The 22,808-nt window shown below is 39.3% G+C and overlaps 1 protein-coding gene across 10 annotated transcripts in view; it reads left to right on the forward strand.

The window, feature by feature from the left end:
• Window positions 1–629: 629 nt before the first annotated feature.
• The window catches only part of PHC3 (polyhomeotic homolog 3), an 86,434-nt gene continuing 64,255 nt past the window's right edge, over window positions 630–22,808 (forward strand). For 7 of the 10 annotated variants that reach the window (XR_007515124.1, XM_049867711.1, XM_049867714.1 and 4 more), the window contains exons 1-4: window positions 630–699; window positions 4,900–5,065; window positions 8,685–8,840; window positions 11,161–11,238. Coding sequence is in view for 9 of the 10 variants with exons in the window: in XM_049867711.1 (XP_049723668.1) it covers window positions 686–699; window positions 4,900–5,065; window positions 8,685–8,840; window positions 11,161–11,238 (414 nt within the window). In the remaining variant the exon portion in view is untranslated. The other 3 variants (XM_049867712.1, XM_049867713.1, XM_049867717.1) reach the window with 3 other exon arrangements.

Raw genomic sequence — 22,808 nt, forward strand, 5'->3', positions numbered from 1 at the left:
CATCTTTTTTTTATATGTTGCCTCATCCAGCCTCAGTGTAATTAGTTTTTTTAAGCCACATCAGGTAGCAGACTGGTGGCTTTTCCTGATGGGTCCCTAAAGTACTCAAGTTGCCATCTTGACTTAATCGTTCAGTTAATTGATGTTGAAAGCATAAGTAATATCCCTAGGTTAATCAGGATGATTCCTTAACCATCCACGTTACCGGCATTTGAACCACTACCTTTCAAAGCCCAGAGAGGCCCCCCCCATTCCAATATATCCCAACCAGCCCTGCAGCCACTAAGGCGCTGCCTATCTCTCTGTGGCCTCGCTTCCAATCCTCGTAGCATCTTCTCTGCAGTTTGCAAAGAATTTGGTATATTTTCGATATTCTTCAAATTTTTAATTGAAAAAAATTTTTTTAATTTAACAGTTTAAGCAGAACTTTTCATATCTTGTTTACAGATCCTCCCCCCAACCAAGAAGAAGCCCGTGGACACCGGAAAGCAAGGAGTTGAAATGGAGAAACGTAGCTAAATTGGGGAAACCCGGTCGCATCCCTGAGCCAGCAAGCCGTGAGTTGGGAAAGAGATTGGAAACTGAGGACCCCATGTGACCTCCGAGGCCCTTCGCTGAGCCGACCCCGCCCCTCCGCCGTTGAGGGGGCGCATGCGCAGCCCGTGTCAGTGATGGAGGAGAGAAGATGGCGGAAGCGGAGTGAGTGACTTGCTGGTGACTGATGTCGTAGCCGTGGGGCGAGAGGGGGCAGCGACACGTCCCTCACGGGGAGGTCTCAGGGCTCTTTCGCGGGCAGTGCGGGCTAAAGGGAGACCCGAGAGCCTCCTTATCGTGGAGGAGCCTGCTTGGCCCGTGTTGGGGGGCGGAGGCGTCCTGTAAGGGTTCAGTTATCCTCCAGGCGGGAGCGCCCTTTCCGCTGACTGATCCCGGATCGGTGCGGCCCTGCGTGCAGGGTCATCCCTGGGACCCGGGAGATGATCCCAGGTAGGCGCCTCAGGCGCTGTCATCCCTGCAAGGGGCCCGGCGGGCAACCTTATCGCGGCTGCCCCGGCCGGGGGCCGCAGGGCAGGGCGGGCACTGCCAGGCCTCTTTCGCGCTCCTGGTCTTCCCGCCCCGGCGCCACCCTGCTCTCCTCGGCAGGAGAACCGGAGACGTAGGGCTGCCCACCGCCCTCCCCCGGGAGGCGTGGAGGAGATGTCCCAGCGCGGGCCTTCGAGCGGCGGGGGTTGCTGGGGTATGGTGAGGCGGAAAAATCCTGGAAGGAAAGATCTTTCCCTTAGGTCTGTGGCTGCAGTGTTGGTGTCTCCCTAGAGGGCCACATTCTTATGTGGCGGTGTGATGGTATGCTTAGTTAGAGACTCGAAAACTTACTGTTTCCTGGGTAGGCCTCTTTTGCACCAGAGCTGCTGGCTGTGTTTTGCAGGCATTACTATGCATAGAAGGTGCAGTTAACCAAAATTTCTCTTTTGTGCCAGGCCTCCAAATGCAATGTGATGATTTGGTCAGTTCGACTCACCGATGTTTCGTTTTGTGCCTAAAATTTGGATTCTCTGACCATTTTTGGTTAGTAGTGAGAACTGCTTACCGTAGGCTTTGGGTTTGAGGGCATGGTTGAACAGATCAGCACTCCAGAAGGACCAGAATTTTAAGCTGGAGTTTTCTGGGTTCGTTGAATATAACTAGTATTATGGTTCAGAAGTGTTACGACAGGCAGTAGCTTGGTAAAAAGTTTGCCTTATCTACCACTAATTCTGTATGATGTTGAACAATTACCGTATGATACTGTGATTTGATGATTGGGAGGCAGTTTGAAAAACTATGGGAAAATATACTAGACAAAGATATATAAGTAATTTATCAATTAAAAAAGTTAAATGAAGAATCAGCCCCCAGCCTCCCCCTCCACATTCCTCCATTTTTCCATTCACTTTTCCCCTTATTAAATAGAGAATTTTTACATTGATTTCTTTAAGAGCATATGAATACTTTTTACATACATGATATAAACCACAAAAAATTTGTGCATAAAAGGAAACAATATGGGCGTAGTGTGCATACAGAATTAGTGCCAAATTCCTTTGTCTTTTTAGAAATAGAAAGCGTTATTGTTACATTCTTGTCAGTGCTGCTAATGTGAGGTGGGTCAGATTTTGTTTCTCAGAAGACTGATAAGAAGAGGCAGATAAAAGCAGTATTATCTCAAGTTGGCTTTTTACCATTGTGGTGCATTTCAAACCCTACGAAAACTGTTGTAGTTCTAATATCTAACAATATTGGGGCCTTCAGAATTGACTTAAAGTGTTTGGGTTTACTAAATTCTGTATTTACCAGAAGTTTTTACCACAACACAAGTGAAGTGAGATAGTAACATTGGAGGGGAAAAAAAAAAATCAGAAAGACTAATAGAAAAATACACTTTACTCTCTATACATGAGGAAGGTGACATAATGCTGTTTCAGAATTTGGAGCAATTTTTTTTTTTAATTGTGCTTTAGGTGTAAGTTTACAGCTCAAGTTAATTTCTCATACATAAATTTATAAACTTATTGTTATGTGACCCTAGTTACAATCCCTATAATGTGACAGCACACTCCCCCTTCCCACCCCGCCATTTCCCTTTTCCATTCAGCCAGCTCTTATCCCTTTCTGCCTTCTCATTCCACCTTTGGACAGGAGCTGCCCATTTAGTCTTGTGTATCTATTTGAACTAAAAAGTGCACTCTCCATAAGTGTATTTTACAGTCCAGTCTAATCTTTCTCTGGAGAGTTGGCTTCGGAAATGGTTTTAGTTCTGAGTTAACAGAGAGTCCGGGGGCCGCGTCTTCTGGGGTTCCTCTAGTCTTGGTCGGACCATTAAGTCTGGTCTTTTTACGTGGATTTGAGTTCTGAACCACGCTTTTCTCCTGCTGTCAGGGACTCTCTGTTGTGTTTCCTGCCAGACAGGTCATTGGTGGTAGCATCTAGTTCTTCTGGTCTCAAGCTGTTGGAATCCCTGGTTTACGTGGCCCTTATTGTCTCTTGAGCTAACGTTTTCCTTGTGTCTTTGGTGTTCTTCGTTCTCGTTTGCTCTAGGTGAGCTGGGACCAATTGATGCATCTTAGATGGCTGCTTGCAAGCTTTTAAGACCCCCAATGCCATTCACCAGAATGGGATGCAGAACATTTTCTTCATAAACTTTGTTATGCCAGTTGACCTAGATGTCCCCTGAAACTATGGTCTCCAGACCCCCACCCCTGCTACTCTGTCCCTAGAAGTGTTTGGTTGTGTTTAGGAAACTTCTTAGCTTTTGGTTTAGTCTAGTTATGGAGGAATTCTTTATAAAGAGATTTTGGAAGGATGTGAGAAGTTGCTGTCATCTGCTTCTCTATTTCCCCTAGAGTAATGTGCTTATAAGTATAACTCAGAATTATTAGGCATAATAAGGACAGTGTTATAGACTAGTTAGCGGAAAAGCCAGTGGGAATTAATAAAAATATAGAACTTATTTTCAAGCAAAATATATGTGGTAACCAAAACTAAGCTAGTTAATACAAATCCATAGGCATTCTACATTAATATAGCTAAGAATTATTTTAATTTGTAATTAAGGTAAGGTAATCATTGCTGTTGAGTCAATTCTGACCCTTAGTGACCCTATAGGACAAAGTAGAACTGCTCCATAGGGTTTTCAAGGAGTGGCTGGTGGATTCTAACTGCCGACCTTTTGGCTAACAGCTGTATTACCTAATCACTATGCCAGCAGGGCTTCAGTTCATAATTAGTATGGTCAAAAAATGTAAAGAAATGTTTATCGTACCCTAATGTAAATTTTAATTTTCCTAGGTATTTTAATATTCTTTTATCATCTATTTTGGCTTTAAAATCTTCATCTTCTTTCAATAATGCCAAGATAAACTTTATTGTTGTTGTTAGGTGCCATTGAATTGGTTCTGACTCATAGCGGCCCTCAGTACAACAGAAGGGAACACTACCTGGTCCTGTGCCGTCCTCACAGCCTTTGCTATGCTTGAGCCCATCGTTGCAGCCAGTTTGTCAGTCCCTCTCGTTGAGGGTTTTCCTCTCTTTCGCCAACCCTCTACTTTACCAAGCATGATACCCTTCTCCAGGGACTGGTCCCTCCTGATAACATGTCCAAAGTAAGTGAGACAGAGTCTCACTACCTTCGCTTCTAAGGAGCGTTCTGGCTGTACTTCTTCTGAGACACATTTGTTGGTTCTTCTGGCAGTCCGTTCAGTATTCTTTGCCAACGCCATGATGCAGATGATTCATTTCTCCTTGATCTTCCCTATGCATTGTCCAGGTTTTGCATGTATATGAGGCGATTGAAAATACCATGGCTTGGGTCAGGTGCACCTTAGTCCTCAAGGCTACATCTTTGCTTTTGAACACTTTCGAGAGGCCTTTTGCAGCAGTTTTGTCCAATGCAGTATGTCATTTGATTTCTCGACTGCTCCTTCCACAGGCATTGATTGTGGATGCAAGTAAAATGAAATCCTTGACAGCTTTAATATTTTCTTTGTCATGATGTTGCTTATTGGTCCAGCTGTGAGGTTTTTGGTTTTCTTTATGTTGAGGTGTAATCCATACTGATGAATGCTGTAGTTTTTGATCTTCATCAGTAAGTGCTTCAGGATCAACTTTAGGCCAGGCTTTCTCTGAGTTATATGCTCTGAATCATTTGAATTCATATTTTTTAGGTATTAACTATTATATGTGCTATATATATGTGAAGTGCTTTTTCCTTCTAAGTGTTTGTGTTGGCTGTGGGCCATCTGTGTTTTATGAGGGCCTTATTAGAAATTTAGAGTATTGCTGATTTTTCTTTGAGATAGTTAAATATTCCGTAAAGCTCATAAGGTAATGCATTTACCAATACGAGTCCTTTGTGTTATCTGTCAGATTTAAGGACCACAGTACAACTATGGATAGTGAACCAAACCCTGGAACATCTTCTGTGTCAACAACAACCAGTAGCACTACCACCACGACCATCACTACTTCCTCTTCTCGAATGCAGCAACCACAGATATCTGTCTACAGTGGCTCAGACCGACATGCTGTGCAGGTATTTAAGCTATAATGACGGGTAGGCTAAGACTTCCCACTGACTCCCTGCTGCCACTGAGTCAATTCCAAGTCATAGTGACCCTGTAGGACAGGGTAGAACTGCCCTATAGGGTTTCCAGGGCTATAATCTTTATGGAAGCTGTCTGCCACATCTTTCTCCTACAGAGTGGCTGGTAGATTTGAGCTGCTGACCTTTTGACTAGCAGCCAGGTGCTTAATCTCTGCATCACCAGGGCTCCTAAGGCTAAGATTTAGGATGTCATATTACTTTATGCTTAAGCCAGATGCATGTATTGTTTCATATCACATGCACAGCATTGTTAATGTTTGAAACAAGCAACAAATTACTTAATAATCTTACTGTTTGTTGTTGTTGTTGGGTGCCATTTACTTGATTCTGACTTGTAGCAACTCTATGCAACAGAGTAGAACTGCCCCATAGGGTTTTCTTGGTTGTAATCTTTATAGGAGCAGATCGCCAGGTCTTTCTCCCATGGAGCCACTGGGTAGGTTTGAACCTTTTGGTTAGTAGCCGAGCACTTAATCGTTGTGCCACCAGGGCTTCCTAATTATACTCTTTGGAAAGCTTCTGTTAATCAGCCTGTAGTTTATAGACTGTGTGTCAGGAAACTTATAAATAGAAGGTGTCAGGGTGCTGCTAAGATCTGGGAACATTCACCCTAGAGCCCCAACATGCTTGATGGCTCTAGGTTTTTCTGGACTGTTTTAGGAACACATATTTGAACCCTAAATAATAGGCTTAGAGAGATCTACTTAGGCCTGTGGATGCATTAAGAGGTTCATTTTAATCCCTGGGGGCCGAGAACCCTTAAGCAGGAGAAGCCATTCTAAAGCTCTTAGGCGCAGAAGGGGAAGGGAATATTTGACTTGAAAAAGTCTTAGGCTTTTCATTTAGTTGAGAAAGTAAAATTTACTAAGTTAACCTTTATAATAATGGAGGTTGAGGCAATATGGTATTGTATAAAGAGTCTGGGTATTACAGTCTGCTGTGCCTTTTGTTGGGATTGGAGTAGCTATGGAACTTTAGGTGAGAGGCATAAAATTCCCTTGAGTCATGGGCAACTGTAAAATGAGGATGAGACCACCTATTTCATTAGTTCTTACGAGGATTAAGTGAGAAGTATCTAGAATTGTACAGGGTACATTATACATACCTAATATATAATAGTAATATTTATTGAATAATTGCTATGTGCCAAGCATTTGATAAGTGCTTTACGTGGACTAATCCTCACCACACTTCTAGGAAGTAGATACTATTATTTCCTTTTCATAGATGGGAAAATTGATTTTTAAATAGACTGAATAACTTTCCAAACTCACATAGCTAGTACATGCTCTGATTCCGGAGTTTGTACCCTTAGCTGTTCTTACTTTTTCCTTTATACTTGCTTTCTCTAGAATCGGGGCCCTGGTAGCACAGTGGTTAAGCGTTGGCTGCTAACCAAAAGGCTGGCAGTTTGAATCCACCAGCCACTCCTTGGAAACTCTATGAGGCAGTTCTACTGTGCCCTGTTGGGTTGCTGTGAGTCGGAATTGACTTGACAGCAATGGGTTTTTGCGTTGGGTTTCTCTGGAATCCTCAAAATTGCACTGTACCCCCCGAAAACAACTTCCCTGTCTGCTCTGTAACCCCACCCCTTGCTTTCAAGAGTGCCTGTCAGTATTCTATTTAACTGTTCTATGGTTTGGGATCTAATTTTCTGAAGTCACTGTAGGGTGGAGTCAGAACTGTTGGAGACCCAGCCAGTTCAGCAGAAATTCAAGCTGAACTGCAGAGTGTGCCTCTAACGACCTTCACTTTTCTCTGAGATAAGAGCTATAGGGGAAATTGTCCAGATCCTTGAGCACATAGATGATGCGGTATTTTAATATGCCATTTTGTTTTCTAGGTTTTTTTTTTTCCCCTTAAGCTGGATGTGTTTGTAAAAAATAAAGTGTTGCTGGAGATATATAGGTATAGATATAGATGTAGCTCACAAATAGAGCTAACACTAGTTCCTCTGAAATCATAGAATTGCTTCCCTAAAATGCATTCAAATTAGTATTTATTGAATTACCTAAATTGTTTTTTAATCTTCCAACCTTCTTTTTCAATCCTGTGAATTCCCTAGTTTCCCTGCCCTCCTTGTTCCTTTAGAGGAGCAAAATAAGAACAACATACTGTACCTCTTACTTGTACTTAAAAAGAGTAGCAATTCCTGTGAATAGAGCGTTGAATGCTAATGAAAACTGTGCTGACAACAGAAAAAATTACTACACTCAGACAAAAATTTGTGTCAAGTAGATTGTTATTTCAGTTTGATTTTAGAATTTTGTTACGGAATTAGAAGAACGTACATTGATTTATCTGACCAAAAAGACCTATTATTGTAATTCTCAATCGCTTAATGCTGGCCTATAGTCCTCTGCAACGAGGAGTCAAAAGCCTACATTGATTTTTGTGACAGGAGTTTATAGCAGGTTTAGCAGTTTGTAGTTGGATAGAGAAATGAGCTATGGACGCGTGAAAATAAACAATAACACAAGGAAGTAGACTTTTCTTGGAATTTGGATGAAGGGATTCGTGGTTTTGTGGTTCAAGATGCCCTGACTTAGACTCTCACACAGTAGGGTTAGTATGCTGTATTACTCCTTTAGATCTTTGAAAACTTACTGGGGTTCTCTGGTTTGATACTAAGGTTAGGGTTTTGTGGTGTGTTTCAGAGTCTTAGTTGGGCATGATAGGACTTTGAGATGTGGTTGCAGAGGACTAGAGTAGTGTGACTTCCTTTCGGACAGATAGAGAATTTTCCTCTCTTATTAGAATACCTGACTTTTTAGGCTCATTTTACATTTTACTAATAAATATTCACAGTGATTAGCACTTTTTCAGGAATATTTCTTTAGTAACAATAGTTTCCATGTTGAAACAATTGAAACAAGGAATCTGAGAATCTATAAAAACATTTAAAAAAAGTAATTAGTAATTAAGAAGTAGTTTTATGATTTTATATGATTGCTAATATAATACCTACTCATTTTAAGATTTTCAGACATTTATAGAAAAGTACAAACCAGAAGGTAAAAACCACCTCTAATCCAGCCACCTATCAGTAGACTGTTAATGTTTTCCTGAATAGACTTTCAAATATTTTCATATAAAAATGGATCTTATTCTATATACTTGCTTTTTTCACCTGATGATTTATTTGGAAACATTTTTCTGTTAATTAAATACAGATCTGTATCTGCATTGTTCAGTATAGCAGCTACTGGTTACATGTTTATGTGAAAATTAAAACTCAATAAAATTCAAAATTCAGTTCCTTAATTGTTCTAGCCACATTTTAAGTGCTCAGTGCTCAGTAGACGCATGTGGATAGTGGCTGCCACATTGGACAGTCCTGATCTACATTAGTATTTGTAATTACTATTTATAATTGCTATTAATGCATCCTGGAGATATATAACTAGGAGAGAAATATGTTAATAAACTTGATGACATGGAATATTACCAATGTAGTGAAATTTTAAACTGCTGCCTTTTTTTATACTTTATTTTATGGTTAAGATTAAGACTATGGTTTGACATTGGTTCAACTGGCTCGTCACAGGTAATTCAACAGGCATTGCATCGCCCCCCCAGCTCAGCTGCTCAGTACCTTCAGCAGATGTATGCAGCTCAGCAGCAGCACTTGATGCTGCACACTGCAGCTCTTCAGCAGCAGCATTTGAGCAGCTCCCAGCTTCAGAGCCTTGCAGCTGTTCAGGTGAGACTAATATTAATTAAGAACTTAGAAGTTCAAAGCTTAGATTATATGTAGATGATTACTGAAAATAAATATATCTTCTCCTCATTATCTCATTATCTGACATTTTGCGTTATGACAATAGTAAAAATTCTATCCAGCTATTTTTTGTGTTAACCATGTATTTTGGCAGTAACAAACACTGAGGTGTGAGTTGAGAGTAATGCTGGCTTTGATGGATAAGCATATGTGTTAACTTTGCTAGGCCATGATTCTCAGTGATTTGGCAGTATATAATGATGTAATTTGTCAGTTAGATAATGATGTTGTCATCCTCCATTTTGTGATCTGATGTGGTCATCCTCCATTTTTGCGTAATGCCGATTTTGCATAACGGCCTGGTCTTTGGAACCTAATTACGTTGATAAGTGCGGAGAGAGTGGATATTGGATATGATTTCAGGGTTCTCAGATATCCTGTGATTATTTGTCCTTAAGGAAATGTATTAGTAGGCTGTCAGATAGAAGTTAATTTGGAAAAAAATTGTTTTGTAAATTACCCTATTGCTAGCTTCTGTCCCACTACACTGCAGAAATGTTATTCTGGTGGCATAGCTTTGCGTATAAGATTCTAGGAACCATAGTGAATAGTCAGGGTTACATGAGATATTTACATTTCAACAAACAAGTAGGTTTTTTATTATATAAATAGTTTACGTTCATTGAAAATATCAGACAGTATAAAATCGTTTATAAGAGGCAAATAAAGTAAAGGTATTCCTTTTCCACACCCACTGCTGTTTCCCCCTTTTGTAAGGTGGTCATTGTAACAGTTTAATATGTGTTCTTAGTTGCCATTGAGTGGATTCTGACTTACGGCAGCCCCACGTATGCACAGTAGAACTGCTCTGTAGGGTTTTCAAGTCTGTGATCTTTCAGAAGCAGATCGCCAGGCCTTTCTTCTGAAGTGCCTCTGGTGGGTTTGAACTGCCAACCTTTTGGCTAGTAGTCATGCACTTAATGGTTTGTACCACCCAGGGACTCCATTTAATATGTATTCCTCCAGAAAAAAAATTTTTTCTAAGAATAACATTGAGTTTAAGGTGAAAGTTTACACAGCAAATTAGGTTCCCATTTAGCAGTTTCTACACAAATTATTCAGTGGTCTTGGTTACATTTTTTACAATGTGTTAATCATTCCTACTCATTCAGTTCTGGTTGTATCATTTCCAGTACTCTAGTTTCCCTGCCCCCTTACCTTCTCATCTTTGCTTTGGAGTAATTTTTGACCATATAGTCTCATATAGATGATTTTTTAAAGCAGCTCATTACTGGTGGGTGACAGTCTTTATTTTATGAGCCAATCTGTTAATTTCGCTAAAAGGTAACCTCAAGGGGTAATTTCGGTTTCAAGTTTAAAGAGTATCTCAGGGCAGTAGTCTTCGGAGAGTTCTTTAGTCTCAACCAGTTTGATTAAGTATGGACTTTTTAAGAATTTGAGTTCTGTTCCGCATTTTTCTTGCCTTCTATCAGGATCCATCTAATTGTGGCCCTGATCAGAACAGCCAGTAGTAGTAGCTGGGCACCATCTAGTTCTTCTGGTCTCAGGATAGAGGAGGCTGTGATTTGTGCAGACTGTTAGTCCTGTAGACTACTTTCTTCTTTGAGTCTTTGGTTTCCTTTTTTCTCTTTTGTTCTGGATGAGTAGAGATCAATAGCCGTCCTCCAGAAGTTTTTTACTTGTAAATGTGTATGTGTACCTTTCTAAAATCCAGTGATACTATTCCTACTGATAACAAGATGATTTTATGATTAAATATTTAAAAAATTATTTTCTTCATTATTATACTGTCAGTTAAATAAAACTGTGAAACTCAGTTTTAAGTCTTTTCAGTAGATTCATCTAGAATCTCTAGTGACAGACCCTGAAAAAAGGCTTATTTCTGTTATTAGCAGATCCTCAGCTGTTGCTTCTTCTTGGTAGTGTAATTTTAAATAACATTGTGTTCATGGTCTGAGTTAGGAAACTGAAACCTACTGGCTCTTGATGTAGCTCCAATTTCTTTTTCATAATGTTGGGATGGTGATTCCACGTCAGAGATCACAGAAACCTGAAGAATGAGGTGCAGCTAATAAGATTAGCCTTTTGGTCCTCTGTTTTCACCATCCAGTTTTTTCTTTTCTTAAAACCTGTCTGAATAAAGCTTAAGTCATGTTGACCATAAAATTAATTGGTTCATATGTGGACCTTTTGAGTTGTGATTTTGTGTTATCCTAGTTACAGAAAGGTTTTAACTTCAGGTTTTTATAGACATATTATTATGAAGGTCTTTTTATTTTAGGCAAGTTTGTCCAGTGGAAGACCATCTACTTCCCCGACCGGAAGTGTCACACAACAGTCAAGTATGTCCCAGACATCTGTAAGTGCCCTAAATTTTTTCTTGGATTTAAATTTTTTAATTATTGTTTTCGAAAAGTAAACTACTGTTGATACTTGTGAAGCTGTTACTGTATATTTGTTGAATTCTAGTTGAATAATGAGTGCCAAGAAACAGGAGTGATAAGGTTCATGAATTTGGAACTAATGTTAAACTTCTAAAAATCTAACTCTTAAAAATGCATTTGTATTGTTTCTTATTCAGGCAGTCCGAGAGTTATAAACGTTCAACTTACAAACAACCTGTGATTACAAACCAATTCCGACAAAGCCTATGGTTTTAAAAAATTCAAGGTGCATACAGTGGTTTGTAATAACAAACGGGTGCTACTTTTCGACACACATCCAAACATTATTATTATTACTGTATTATTATGTTAAAGATGTTTCAGTGTGTCTGGAAGTGTTTCTTTAATTTTTTTTAATGCATAGAAAGGTACACCGTAGGATGTGTACTAAGATGAACATTTAATTGACATTAGATATGAAGTGCACCTAATATTCCAACTTACATAATACAAACTTGACTTAAAGACAGACTTAGGAACAGAACTCATTCGTGATCCGGAGACTGCCTCTACATTCTTTTCTACTGATTGTGTTCAGATCTTATGTGATTCTTTCTAAATGATTGTAGTTCTCAGTGTGTATTGAAAGCCTGAAATATATAATGCTTACTGTGCTGTTCTAAAATATGTCATGTTCTTGGGAGACATCTCTATATATATTTCTAGCTTTGTCTATGCCATTCACATGTTAGAAATTATACCTTTTAGCTTACTTGCGTTATCTTAGTCAAATTTGCAACTATCAGTGGGTTTTTTGTTTGATTCAAGATAGTGTAATTTATTTTGGGAAAGGAGTTAAAGTTGATTTCCTATAGTATACATATGTGCTGGGAGAGTTGCCCAGTTAATAGACAGCTACAGAAGTGGTAGTACTTTTTATTTTGATGTGACTTCAATTACAAGAATAATAAAGAGAATTTCTGTATGTCCTTTACCCAAATTCACCAATTGTTAGCATTTTGCCCGTTCTATCATTTATTCTTTCTCTATGCATATGTACATATTATTTTTTTCTGAATCATTTACAGGTAAGTTGAGACATGCCGTATATCCTAAATACTTTGATATGTATTTCCTGGCAACAAAGTCATTGTTTTCTGGAATCACAGAAAAATTATCAAATTCAGGAAATTTAACATTGATATAATGCTGTTCATATTAAAATTTCATCATTGTCAAGGTTTCTCAACATCATCACTTTGACATTTTGCACTGATAATTCTTTGTTGTAGGGGCTGTCCTGTGCATTACAGAATGTTTAGCTACATTCTTGCCTTCTACCCTTTTGATAACAGTAGACTCTGACCCTTCCCCTTCCCCTAGTGTGACAACTAAAAATGTCTTCACATGTTGCCAAATATCTCCACACATTGTCAAATGTCTCCTGGGGGGCATAACTGCCTGCATTTGAGAACCACTGAATTATCCAAATACTATCCTTTCCAGCAATTTTTCTTGTCCAGGATGATAATACCTTGGATACTTCGTAAAACCGGCTCTGATACAGGCATACCTTGGAGGTATTGCAGGTTCGGTTCCAGACCGCTGCAATAAAGCGAATATCGCAATAAAGCTAGTCACACAAGTATGTTGGTTTCCTAAACACACACACACACACACACAAAACCAAACCAGTTGCTGTCAAGTCGAGTCCAACTCATAGTGACCCTATACGATAGAGTAGAACTGCTCCATAGGGTTTCCAAGGAGCAGCTGGTGGATTTCAACTGCTGACCTTTTGGTTGGCAGCTAAAGTCTTAACCACTGCACCACCAAGGCGTCTTTTGGTCTCCCAGTGCATATAAAAGTTATGTTTACACTCTGCTAAGTGTGCAGTAGTATTATTGTCCAAAAAAACAATGTTGTTGTTGTTAGGTGCCGTCAATTCGGTTCCGACTTGTCGCAACGCTGTACACAACAGAACGAAACACTGCCCGGTCCTGGCCATCCTTACAATTGTTGTTATGCTTGAGCTCATTGTCGCAGCCACTGTATCAGTCCACCTTGCTGAGGGCCTTCCTCTTTTCCGCTGACCCTGTACTCTGCCGAGCATGATGTACTTCTCCAGGGACTAATCCCTCCTGACAACATGTCCAAAGTATGTAAGATGCAGTCTTGCCATCCTTGCTTTTAAGGAGCGTTCTGGTTGTACTTCTTCCAAGACAGATTTGGTCATTCTTTTGCCAGCCCATGGTATATTCAGTATTCTTCGCCACCACCAGAATTCAAAGGCTTCAGTTCTTCTTCGGTCTTCTTTATTCATTGTCCAGCTTTCACATGCATATGATGCGATTGAAAATACCATGGCTTGGATCTGGCCCACCTTAGTGCTTTTCAACACTTTAAAGAGGTCCTTTGCAGCACATTTACCCAATGCAATGCATTGTTTGATTTCTTGACTGCTGCTTCCATGGGTATTGGTTGTGGGTCCAAGTACGATGAAATCCTTGACAACTTCAGTCTTTTCTCCTTTTATCATGATGTTGCTCATTGGTCCAGTTGTGAGGATTTTTGTTTTCTTTATGTTGAGGTGCAATCCATACTGAAGGCTGTGGTCTTTGATCTTCATTAGTAAGTGCTTCAAGTCCTCTTCACTTTCAGCAAGCAAGGTTGTATATCTGCATAACTGAGGTTGTTAATGAGTCTTCCTCCAATCCTGATGTCCCGTTCTTCATAGAGTCCAGCTTCTTGGATTATTTGCTCAGCATACAGATGGAATACGTATGGTGAAAGGATACAACCCTGCCGTACACCTTTCCTGACTTTAAACCAATCGGTATCCCCTTGTTCTGTCTGAACTACTGCCTCTTTATCTGTGTAAAGGTTCCTCGTGAGCACAGTTAAGTGTTCCGGAATTCCTATTCTTTGCAATGTTATCCATAATTTGTTATGATCCACACAGTAGAATGCCTTTGCATAGTCAATAAAACACAGGTAAACATCCTTGTGGTATTCTCTGCTTTCAGCCAGGATCCATCTGACATCAGCCATGATATCCCTGGTTCCACGTCCTCTTCTGAAACCAACCTGCATTTTTGGCTGTTACCCGTTGGTATACTGCTGCAGCTGTTTTTGAGTGATCTTCAGCAAAATTTTGCTTACGTGTGATATTAGTGATATTGTTCTATAATTGGATCACCTTTCTTGGGAATAGGCATAAATATGGATCTCTTCCAGTCAGTTGGCCAGGAAGCTGTCTTCCATATTTTTTGGCATAGATGAATGAGCACCTCCAGCGCTTCATCCATTTGTTGAAACATCTCAATGGATATTCCGTCAGTTCCTGGAGCCTTGTTTTTTGCCAGTGCCTTCAGAGCAGCTTGGACTTCTTCCTTCAGTATCATCGGTTCCTGATCATATGCCACCTTTTGAAATGGTTGAACATTAACTTATTCTTTTTGGTATAATGACTCTGTGTATTCTTTCCATCTTCTTTTGATGCTTCCTGTGTCGTTTAATATTTTCCCCTTAGAATCCTTCACTATTTCAACTTGAGGCTTGAATTTTTCCTTAGTTCTTTCAGCTTGAGAAAAGCTGAGCATGCTCTTCCGTTTCGGTTTTCTATCTCCAGCTCTTTGCACATGTCATCATTAAAAACAATGTACATACCTTAATTAAAAAACACTTTATTGCTAAAAAATATTAACCATTGTCTGAGTCTTCTGTGAGTTGTAATCTTTTTGCTGGTGGAGGGTCTTGGCTTGAGCTGATGGTTGCTGACTGCTCAGGGTAGTGGTGGCTATAGGTTGGGATGCTGGGATGCCTGTGGCAATTTCTTAAAATAAGACAATGAAGTTTGTTGCATCGACTGACTCTTCTTTCACATAAGATTTCTTTGTACTATGCAGTGCTGTTTCATAGCATTTTATCCACAGTAGAGCTTCTTTCAAAATTGGAGTCAGTCCTCTAAAATCCTGCTGCTGCTTTAGCAACTAAGTTTATGTAATATTCTAAATCCTTTGTCGTCATTTCAACAATTTTCACAGCATCTTCACCAGGAGTAGATGCTAGCTCAGGAAACCACTTTCTTTGCTCATCCACACGAGGCAGCTCCTCCTTGGTTTTATTATGGGATTGTAGCACTTCAGTCCCATCATCAGACTCCACTTCTCATTCTAGTTCTCTTGCTATTTACAGCACATCTGCTGTTACTTCCTCCACCGAAGCCTTGAACCCCTCAAAGTCATCTATGAGTGTTGCAGTCAGCTTCTTCCAAACTCCTTCTAATGTTGATATTTTGACCTTCTCCCGTGGGTCTTGAATGTTCTTAATGGAAGGTTTTCAATTTACTTTGCACAGGTCCATCAGAGGAATCACTGTCTATGGCAACAGCGATAGCCTTATGAAATGTATTTCTTAAATAATGAGACTTGAAAGTTGAAATTACCCCTTGATCCGTGGACTGCAGAGTGGATGTTGTGTTAGCTGGCATGAAAAGAACATTTATCCCCTTGTATATCTCCATCAGAGTCCTTGGGTGAACAGGTACATTGTCAATGAGCAGTAATATTTTGAAAGGAATCTTTTTTTTCTGAGTAGTAAGCCTTAAGAGTGGGCTTAAAATATACGGTAAACCATGTTATAGAAAGATGTGTTGTTTTCCAGGCCTTATAGAGCACAGGCAGAGTAGATTTAGCGTAATTCCCAAGGGCCGTAGGATTTTTGGAATGGTAAGTGAGCATTGGCTTCGGCTTAAAGTCACCAGCTGTGTTAGCCCCTACAAGAGCGTAAGCCTGTCTTTTGAAGCTTTGAAGCCAGGCATCGACTTCTCTCTAACTGTGAAAGTCGTAGATGACATCTTGTTCCAATATAAGGCTGTTTAGTCAACACTGAAGATCTCTTGTTTCGTGTATCCACCTTCATCTTATCTTAGTTAGATCTTCTGGATAACTTGCTGCACTTTCTACATCAGCAGTTGCCTCACCTGATGTTACGGAGATGGCTTTTTTCCTTAAACTTCATGAACCAACTGCTGTTGGCTTCAGACTTTTCTTCTGCAGCTTCCTCACCTCTTTCAGCCTTCACAGAATTGAAGAGAGTTAGGGCCTTGCTCTGGATTAGGCTTTGGCTTAGGGGAATGTTGAGGCCTTTGGATCTTCTATCCAGACCACTAAAACTTTTTCTATATCAGCAATAACGCTATTTTGCTTTCTTGTCATTCGTGTGTTCACTGGAGTAGCACTTTTAATTTCCTTCAAGAACTTTTCCTTTGCATTCACAACTTGGCTAACTCTTTGGCACGAGAGGCCTAGCTTTCGGCCTGTCTTGGCTTTAGACGTTTCATCCTCACTAAGCTTAATCATTTTTAGCTTTTGATTTAAATTGAGAGACGTGCAACTCTTCCTTTCACTTGAACACTTAGAGGCCATCATAGGGTTATTAGCTGAGCTGATTTCAATATTCTCATGTCTCAGGGAATGGTGAGGCTTAAGGAGAGGGAGAAAGACGGGAGAATTCCGTCGTTGGAGCAATCAGAATACACAGAACAGTTATTAAGTTCGTCGTCTTATATGGGTACAGTTTGTGGTGCCCCAGAACAGTTACAATAGTAACATCAAAGATCACTGATCACAGATCATCATCACATACAATAATAATGAAAAAGTGTGAAATATTGTGAGAATTACCAAAATGTGACACAGAGACACGAAGTGAGCACATGCTGTTGGAAAAATGGTGCCAATAGACTTGTTGATGCAGGGTTGCCACAAATCTTCAGTTTGTAAAAAAAACTCGGCATCAGCAAAGCACAATAAAGCGAAGTACAATAAAACAAGGTATGCCTGTAGGTTAAGGAATTGAAGATAAACTTGTATTATGTTTCTTTAAGAGTATAATCTTTGCTGACTGAGTACATGCTATGATCAGAGTATAGCTATTTTTCTGGCTATTGGCCTGACATTTTTAATTAAAAAAATTCTTTTTTTAACATTGAAGTATCCTGGAGCACGAGCAAAATGAGTTAAAAAAGAAAATGTTTATGACTTAAAGATGTTAGACTGAAGAAAATGAAAAACTTAAGTAATGCATTCTAGCCCTAAGCATTAATACTGGTTATTGATGTCAGATATGCCTTTAACATTGGTAGTTAAGGGAAGGACTGGTAAACATTTTGTGGGCTGGTTAAAAAGATTATAGACAAATTCTTTATGAAATACTAAAATAAGAATAACATTTTATAAGTGTACGTCATGATATTTTTCCCTTCACATTAGTAAAAGGAATCATTTTGAACTCTTTTCCTCTCATCATTTTATGTATGTAGTATTCACAGAAATGACAATTCCGATAATTGCGCTTGTTTTTTATGACATTATTAGTGGCACTGGTCATAAGCCCAGATACTGTTGTTACATGAAGTATGCCAGAGCCTGTGACTGGCTGGTGGGGAAAAAGAAGTAAGTAGGGAGAACAGTTGCCTAGAAAAAAAAGGAATAATACATGGTTTTATTTTCTTTCCCTAGTGAGCTGCTGTTCAAGTAGGTTGACAAATTATGATGGCCACCGTAAATTCAGATCAACATCCAAAAGAGGGCAGAGTGTGGTAGCAGAAATCTCTGCCTAGTGATAATGATGAGCCTTCAGGTGGCAGGCAAGTAGGTTTCAGAGTTTTCGTTATTTTGAGGTAGTTTTCCTAGTAACAATGAAACCTACAAAGGAGGGTTCAGCCTCCAGGAGAAAAAAGAGCTGCAAAGTAGGTTGTCAGGTCACCAGCCTAATAGGTTGCAGTTTAGGGTAGGCGTGGTATACCAGCTGGGAAAAGGAATATTACAAAGATATGAAATCAATCGTACAACCTCGGGCAACTGTGTATGCAATTTGAGGAGAAGACTTGCTAGTTGAACATACAGGTAGCTAGAGGGTGTCACCATTCTCTCCTTTCTCCTCATTAGAAGAGCAAGACTAATTCTAGGCTTGTATTCAGTGGTGAAGGTTGTAACTGTGATTGTCGGGACTGAGCCTTTAGGTTGGTATTTTCATTACTTCAACTGAGTAGGGCTAAGATTTAATTAACTTTGATTGACTATAACAAAATCTAAACAAATTTTAAACTCCACTAAAAAACAAACCCAACAAACAAAACATAAGCAAAGTTAGAAAACAAATTACAAAATGGCAGAAAATATATTTGCCCCATATCTGTCAGGTGGCTTGTATCTCTGAAATACCTAGGACTCTTCTCCACTAGTAAGAAAAAACAGGGAGAATTCACAAAAGACCTGTATTGGTAATTTTCAAATGAAAGACTATGGCTTTTAAACACATAAAATATATAAAAATATATTTACCATATTAGTAATATGTATGTAAAAACAATGATGACATACCATTCTCACCTGTCAAATTAGAAAACAAAGAAAAACATTGTTGGCAAGGGTGTGAAGAAGTAGGTATACGTACAGTATTAGTGGGAATGTGAATTGTTACAACTTTTCTGGAGGATTATTTGGCAGTGTGTGTGAAAATTTCAAATGTGTATGCCCTTTCACAAAGCACTTTCATTTTAGCAAAGTCATTATAAAATGACATTATTGTGAAAATGTGTATGATTTATAATAGTAAAAAAATTATAAACAAAATAAAAGTCCATTAATTGAGGATTAGTTAAATAAATGATGGTTAACTCATACAATGAAATACTGTACCTACTAAAAAATGCCGTATGTGTATATACAGAGAGTTTTAGGTTTTCTTATTAAGTGAAAAAAGCAAGAATGTACAGTATATTATTTAACATTTCATTTTGGTTACATATTCTATTTTTCAATTCTAAAATTTCCATGTAGTTCTTTTTTTATATCTTTTATTTCTTTACTGAGGCTTTTTTCTGTTTGTTTCAAACATGTTTGTAATTGCTTGTGAAAGCATTTTTATGATGTTCTGCTTTAAAATCTGTCAGATAATTCTTTTTCTTCTGTCATCAGTGGTTGGCGTCTATTGATTGTCGTTTTCATTCAATTTGAGATCTTCCTGGTTCTTGGTATGATGAGCGATTTTCATTTGAAGCCTGGGCATTTTGAATATTATGTTATGAGATTGTGGATCTTATTTAAACCTGTTTTCACTGAGCTCTGACACTGCTTCAGTAGAGAAAGGGGAGGTGTGCCGCCTCCTTACTGCCAGGTGGGTGTAGAAGTCCGGGTTCCCCGTTTGGCCTCTGTTGATATCCAGGAGGGGTGCTCTTCATTACTGCTGTGTGAGGGTGGCAGTTCTGGCTCCTCACTAAACCTCCACTAGTCCCTCCCTGGCCGAGAGGGGTAGGGGTGCCTCATTATTGCTACCCTTGTAGCAATATTGATAAGGTCATATTGTTGTCCAAGAGACAGACGATACGAATATGTAGAGTAAAAGTGACACTTCAGCAGTCCTGTTTGCCCTAACAAAGTGTTGTGTAAAGCTGTCTTATTTCTTTTTAAACTATGCATTTCTATACATAAATATAAATAGATAGGCCTATGTTATTTTTGTTTATTTTAAGTGCCATCATATCGTGTGTATACTTTCTCTTTGGGCATTTTCAGCTGGGGAGAATTACGTGACTAAAGACTGCAACTGTTAATTAATTACATAAACTGTAAATAACTCAAGGGCTGCTTGTACCTCATTTTCTTCCCTTGTTACATTTTGGCCCTGGATCTGTACTATCCCAGATGTTTTGACTGTGATTCGCTTTACTATTCTGCCAAAAATGGAAAAACCTTGTTTTTGATAGTTTTCTAGTTATGTTACTACACAGGATGAGCTTTTGAAGTCCACTTTCTTCATTCTTTCAACAGATATTTATTGAGCATTTAATATGTGTCAATATATATGGTGGTGCAGTGGTTAAAAGCTCGGCTACTAACTGCCTTATGGGTCAGTTCTGCTCTGTGCTGTAGGGTCGCTATGAATTGGAATCGACTTGATGGCAACAGATTTTTTTAGTAAATATGTGCCAAACACTTTTCTAGATGCTGGGAGTACAGCAACACAGCAGACAAACATCTGTCTTCGTGGAGCTAGGGATGGCTAGACAGATAGTAAACAAGTATGTATGTCAGATGGTCATAAGTGCAATGGACAAAAATAAAATGGAAGCGAGGTGGGGTGGGGAGTATTTAAACTAGCATGGTCAGGGAGGACCTTGCTAATAAAGGTGGCATTTGAAAGAGGGCGAGGGAGGCAGCTATGTTCAAGGAACAGAGAGGAGGGCAGTGTGGCTGGAGTGGAGTGAGAGTGGGAGTGTGCTTTAGAGATGACCTTAGAAAGGTCATTGGAATCCTAATCATGGTTTAGAATCTTACAGGCGATTATAAACCAAAAACCTGTTGCTGTTGTGTCAGTTCTGACTCATGTTGACCTCATGTGTCAGAGTAGGATTGTACTCCATAGGGTTTTCAATGGCAGTAATCTTAAGGAAGTAGATCATCAAGCATTTCTTCCCTAATGCCACAGGGTGGATTCCAACCGCCAACCTTTTGGGTAACAGCCAAGAGCAAACCATTTGCACCACCCAGGAACCTACAGGAGATTATATAACCCTTAGATTTTAATTGGTTTGAGTTGGGAAGCAAGAATGTACAGTATGATATGTACCGTATGGTGAGCTGTTTGAGTCAAAAAATTACGTGATCTGACATAGGTTTTAAAAGGGTCAGCTTAACTGCAGTGTTGAGAATAGGCTATAAGGGGCAAAAGCAGAAGCGGGGAGACCAGTAATACAGGTAGTCCTCGATTTAGGACATAGTAAGAGTTACGACGAACTACCCTTATGACTGTCTCTTTTTTTTACATTTTGTTATTAGGATTGTGTATTACATACAGTGTTAGAGCATGTAATTTGCTGGTATTATTCTTAGATGTTCACTTGCAGATGTACAGTATTATGATTTACTGTTGAAAACACTGCCCTATAGCAGGCTATGAAAACTTTAAAAAAAGAGGTGTTTGACTTATGTCAGAAACGACTTATGACAGAGTCGTCAGAATGGAACCCTGTCATAAATTGGGACTACCTGTAATCCAAGTGAGATGTATTGGCAGCTTGGACCATAATAGTGATAGTAGAAGTGGTGAAGAATGGTTAGACAGATTCTGGATATATTTTTTCCTCCAAAATTTTATTATGGAAATTTGGATGTTTTGAAAGTAGAGCTAACAGGACATGCTGATGGATTGAATATAAGATGTGGATTTTGGCCCAAACATCTGGAAGGGTACTAAGATTGGAAAGAGTTGGAAAAATAAGTATTGGGGATGAAAACCAGGAGTTTGGTTTTGGAGATGTTATGTTTGTAATGTGTTTTAGATATCTACCTGTAGATGTTTAGTAGACATTGAATATGTGAGTCTGGAGTTCATGTGGGGGAGGTCTGTGATTAATGATATCTTACTCAGCTCATTAAAAATTCAAGCCATGAGAGTACATAATGACTTCACTACCAGTTGTGGTGCATCATGAGAAAAAGCTTGGCAGAATGGAGGAGGTGATGGACCTGGGTTCTAGTCTTAATTCTGTGACTGACTGGTGTTGTGACTTAGGCAAATCATTTAACCTCCCTGTACCCCAGTTTTCTCTTCTGTACAACTGAGTTGTCTAATTAGATGGTTTAGTCTTTTCTCGAAAGCTCAACAAAGAGTAAGGAAGACTGAAGAATTGATGCATTTGAATTATGGTATTGGCGAAAAATGTTGAATATACCATGGACAAGACTGAACAAATCTGTCTTGTAGGAAGTACAGGCAGAATGCTCCTTACAAGTGAGCATGGCAAGACTTTGTCTCATGTACTTTGGACATACTATCAGGAGGGATCAGTCCCTGGAGAAGGACATCATGCTCGGTGAAGCAGAGGGTCAGTGAAAAAGAGGAAGACCCTCAACAAAATGGACTGACACAGTGGCTGCAACAATGAGCTCAAACATAGCAATGATCATGAGGATGGTGCAGGACAGGGCAGTGTTTTGTTCTGTTGTGCACAGGATTGCTATGAGTTGGAACTGACTCGACGGCACCTAACAACAACAACAACAGGCTTTTCATCTCAGGGCTTCCCAGGTCTAGATCAAGGGGGAGGTTAAGTAGTTGGAGATCTGGGCCTTAGCCTAAGCTTTCCCCAGAATGTTCTGTGATCTGTTTGAATTTGAGAATCCTGAATGAGATTGTGTTTGAAGAAAGTGTTATTTCTGTTAAAGCCCTGTGGTTTTAAAACCGTCTGTGTGAGACCAAAAGGACAATAATTACTCTAAAAGTAAGACATGAAGATAGGGGGCAGGGAAACTGGAGTACTGGAAACAGAACATCCAGAATGCAGTTTAAAGAAAATGTTGATATATTATGAAAAATGTAACTAATTTTGCTGAACAATTTGTGTAGAAATTGTCAAATGGGAACCTAATCTGCTGTGTAGATTTTCACCAAAAGTACAATAAAATATTATCAAACAAAACAAAACCCTGTGGTTTTTCTGGAGAACCGGTGGTTTAGATGTTACTCTAAGATTCTG

The sequence above is a fragment of the Elephas maximus genome, chromosome 23 (genome assembly GCF_024166365.1).
Source record: "Elephas maximus indicus isolate mEleMax1 chromosome 23, mEleMax1 primary haplotype, whole genome shotgun sequence".
NCBI classification, from domain to species: Eukaryota; Metazoa; Chordata; class Mammalia; order Proboscidea; family Elephantidae; genus Elephas; species Elephas maximus.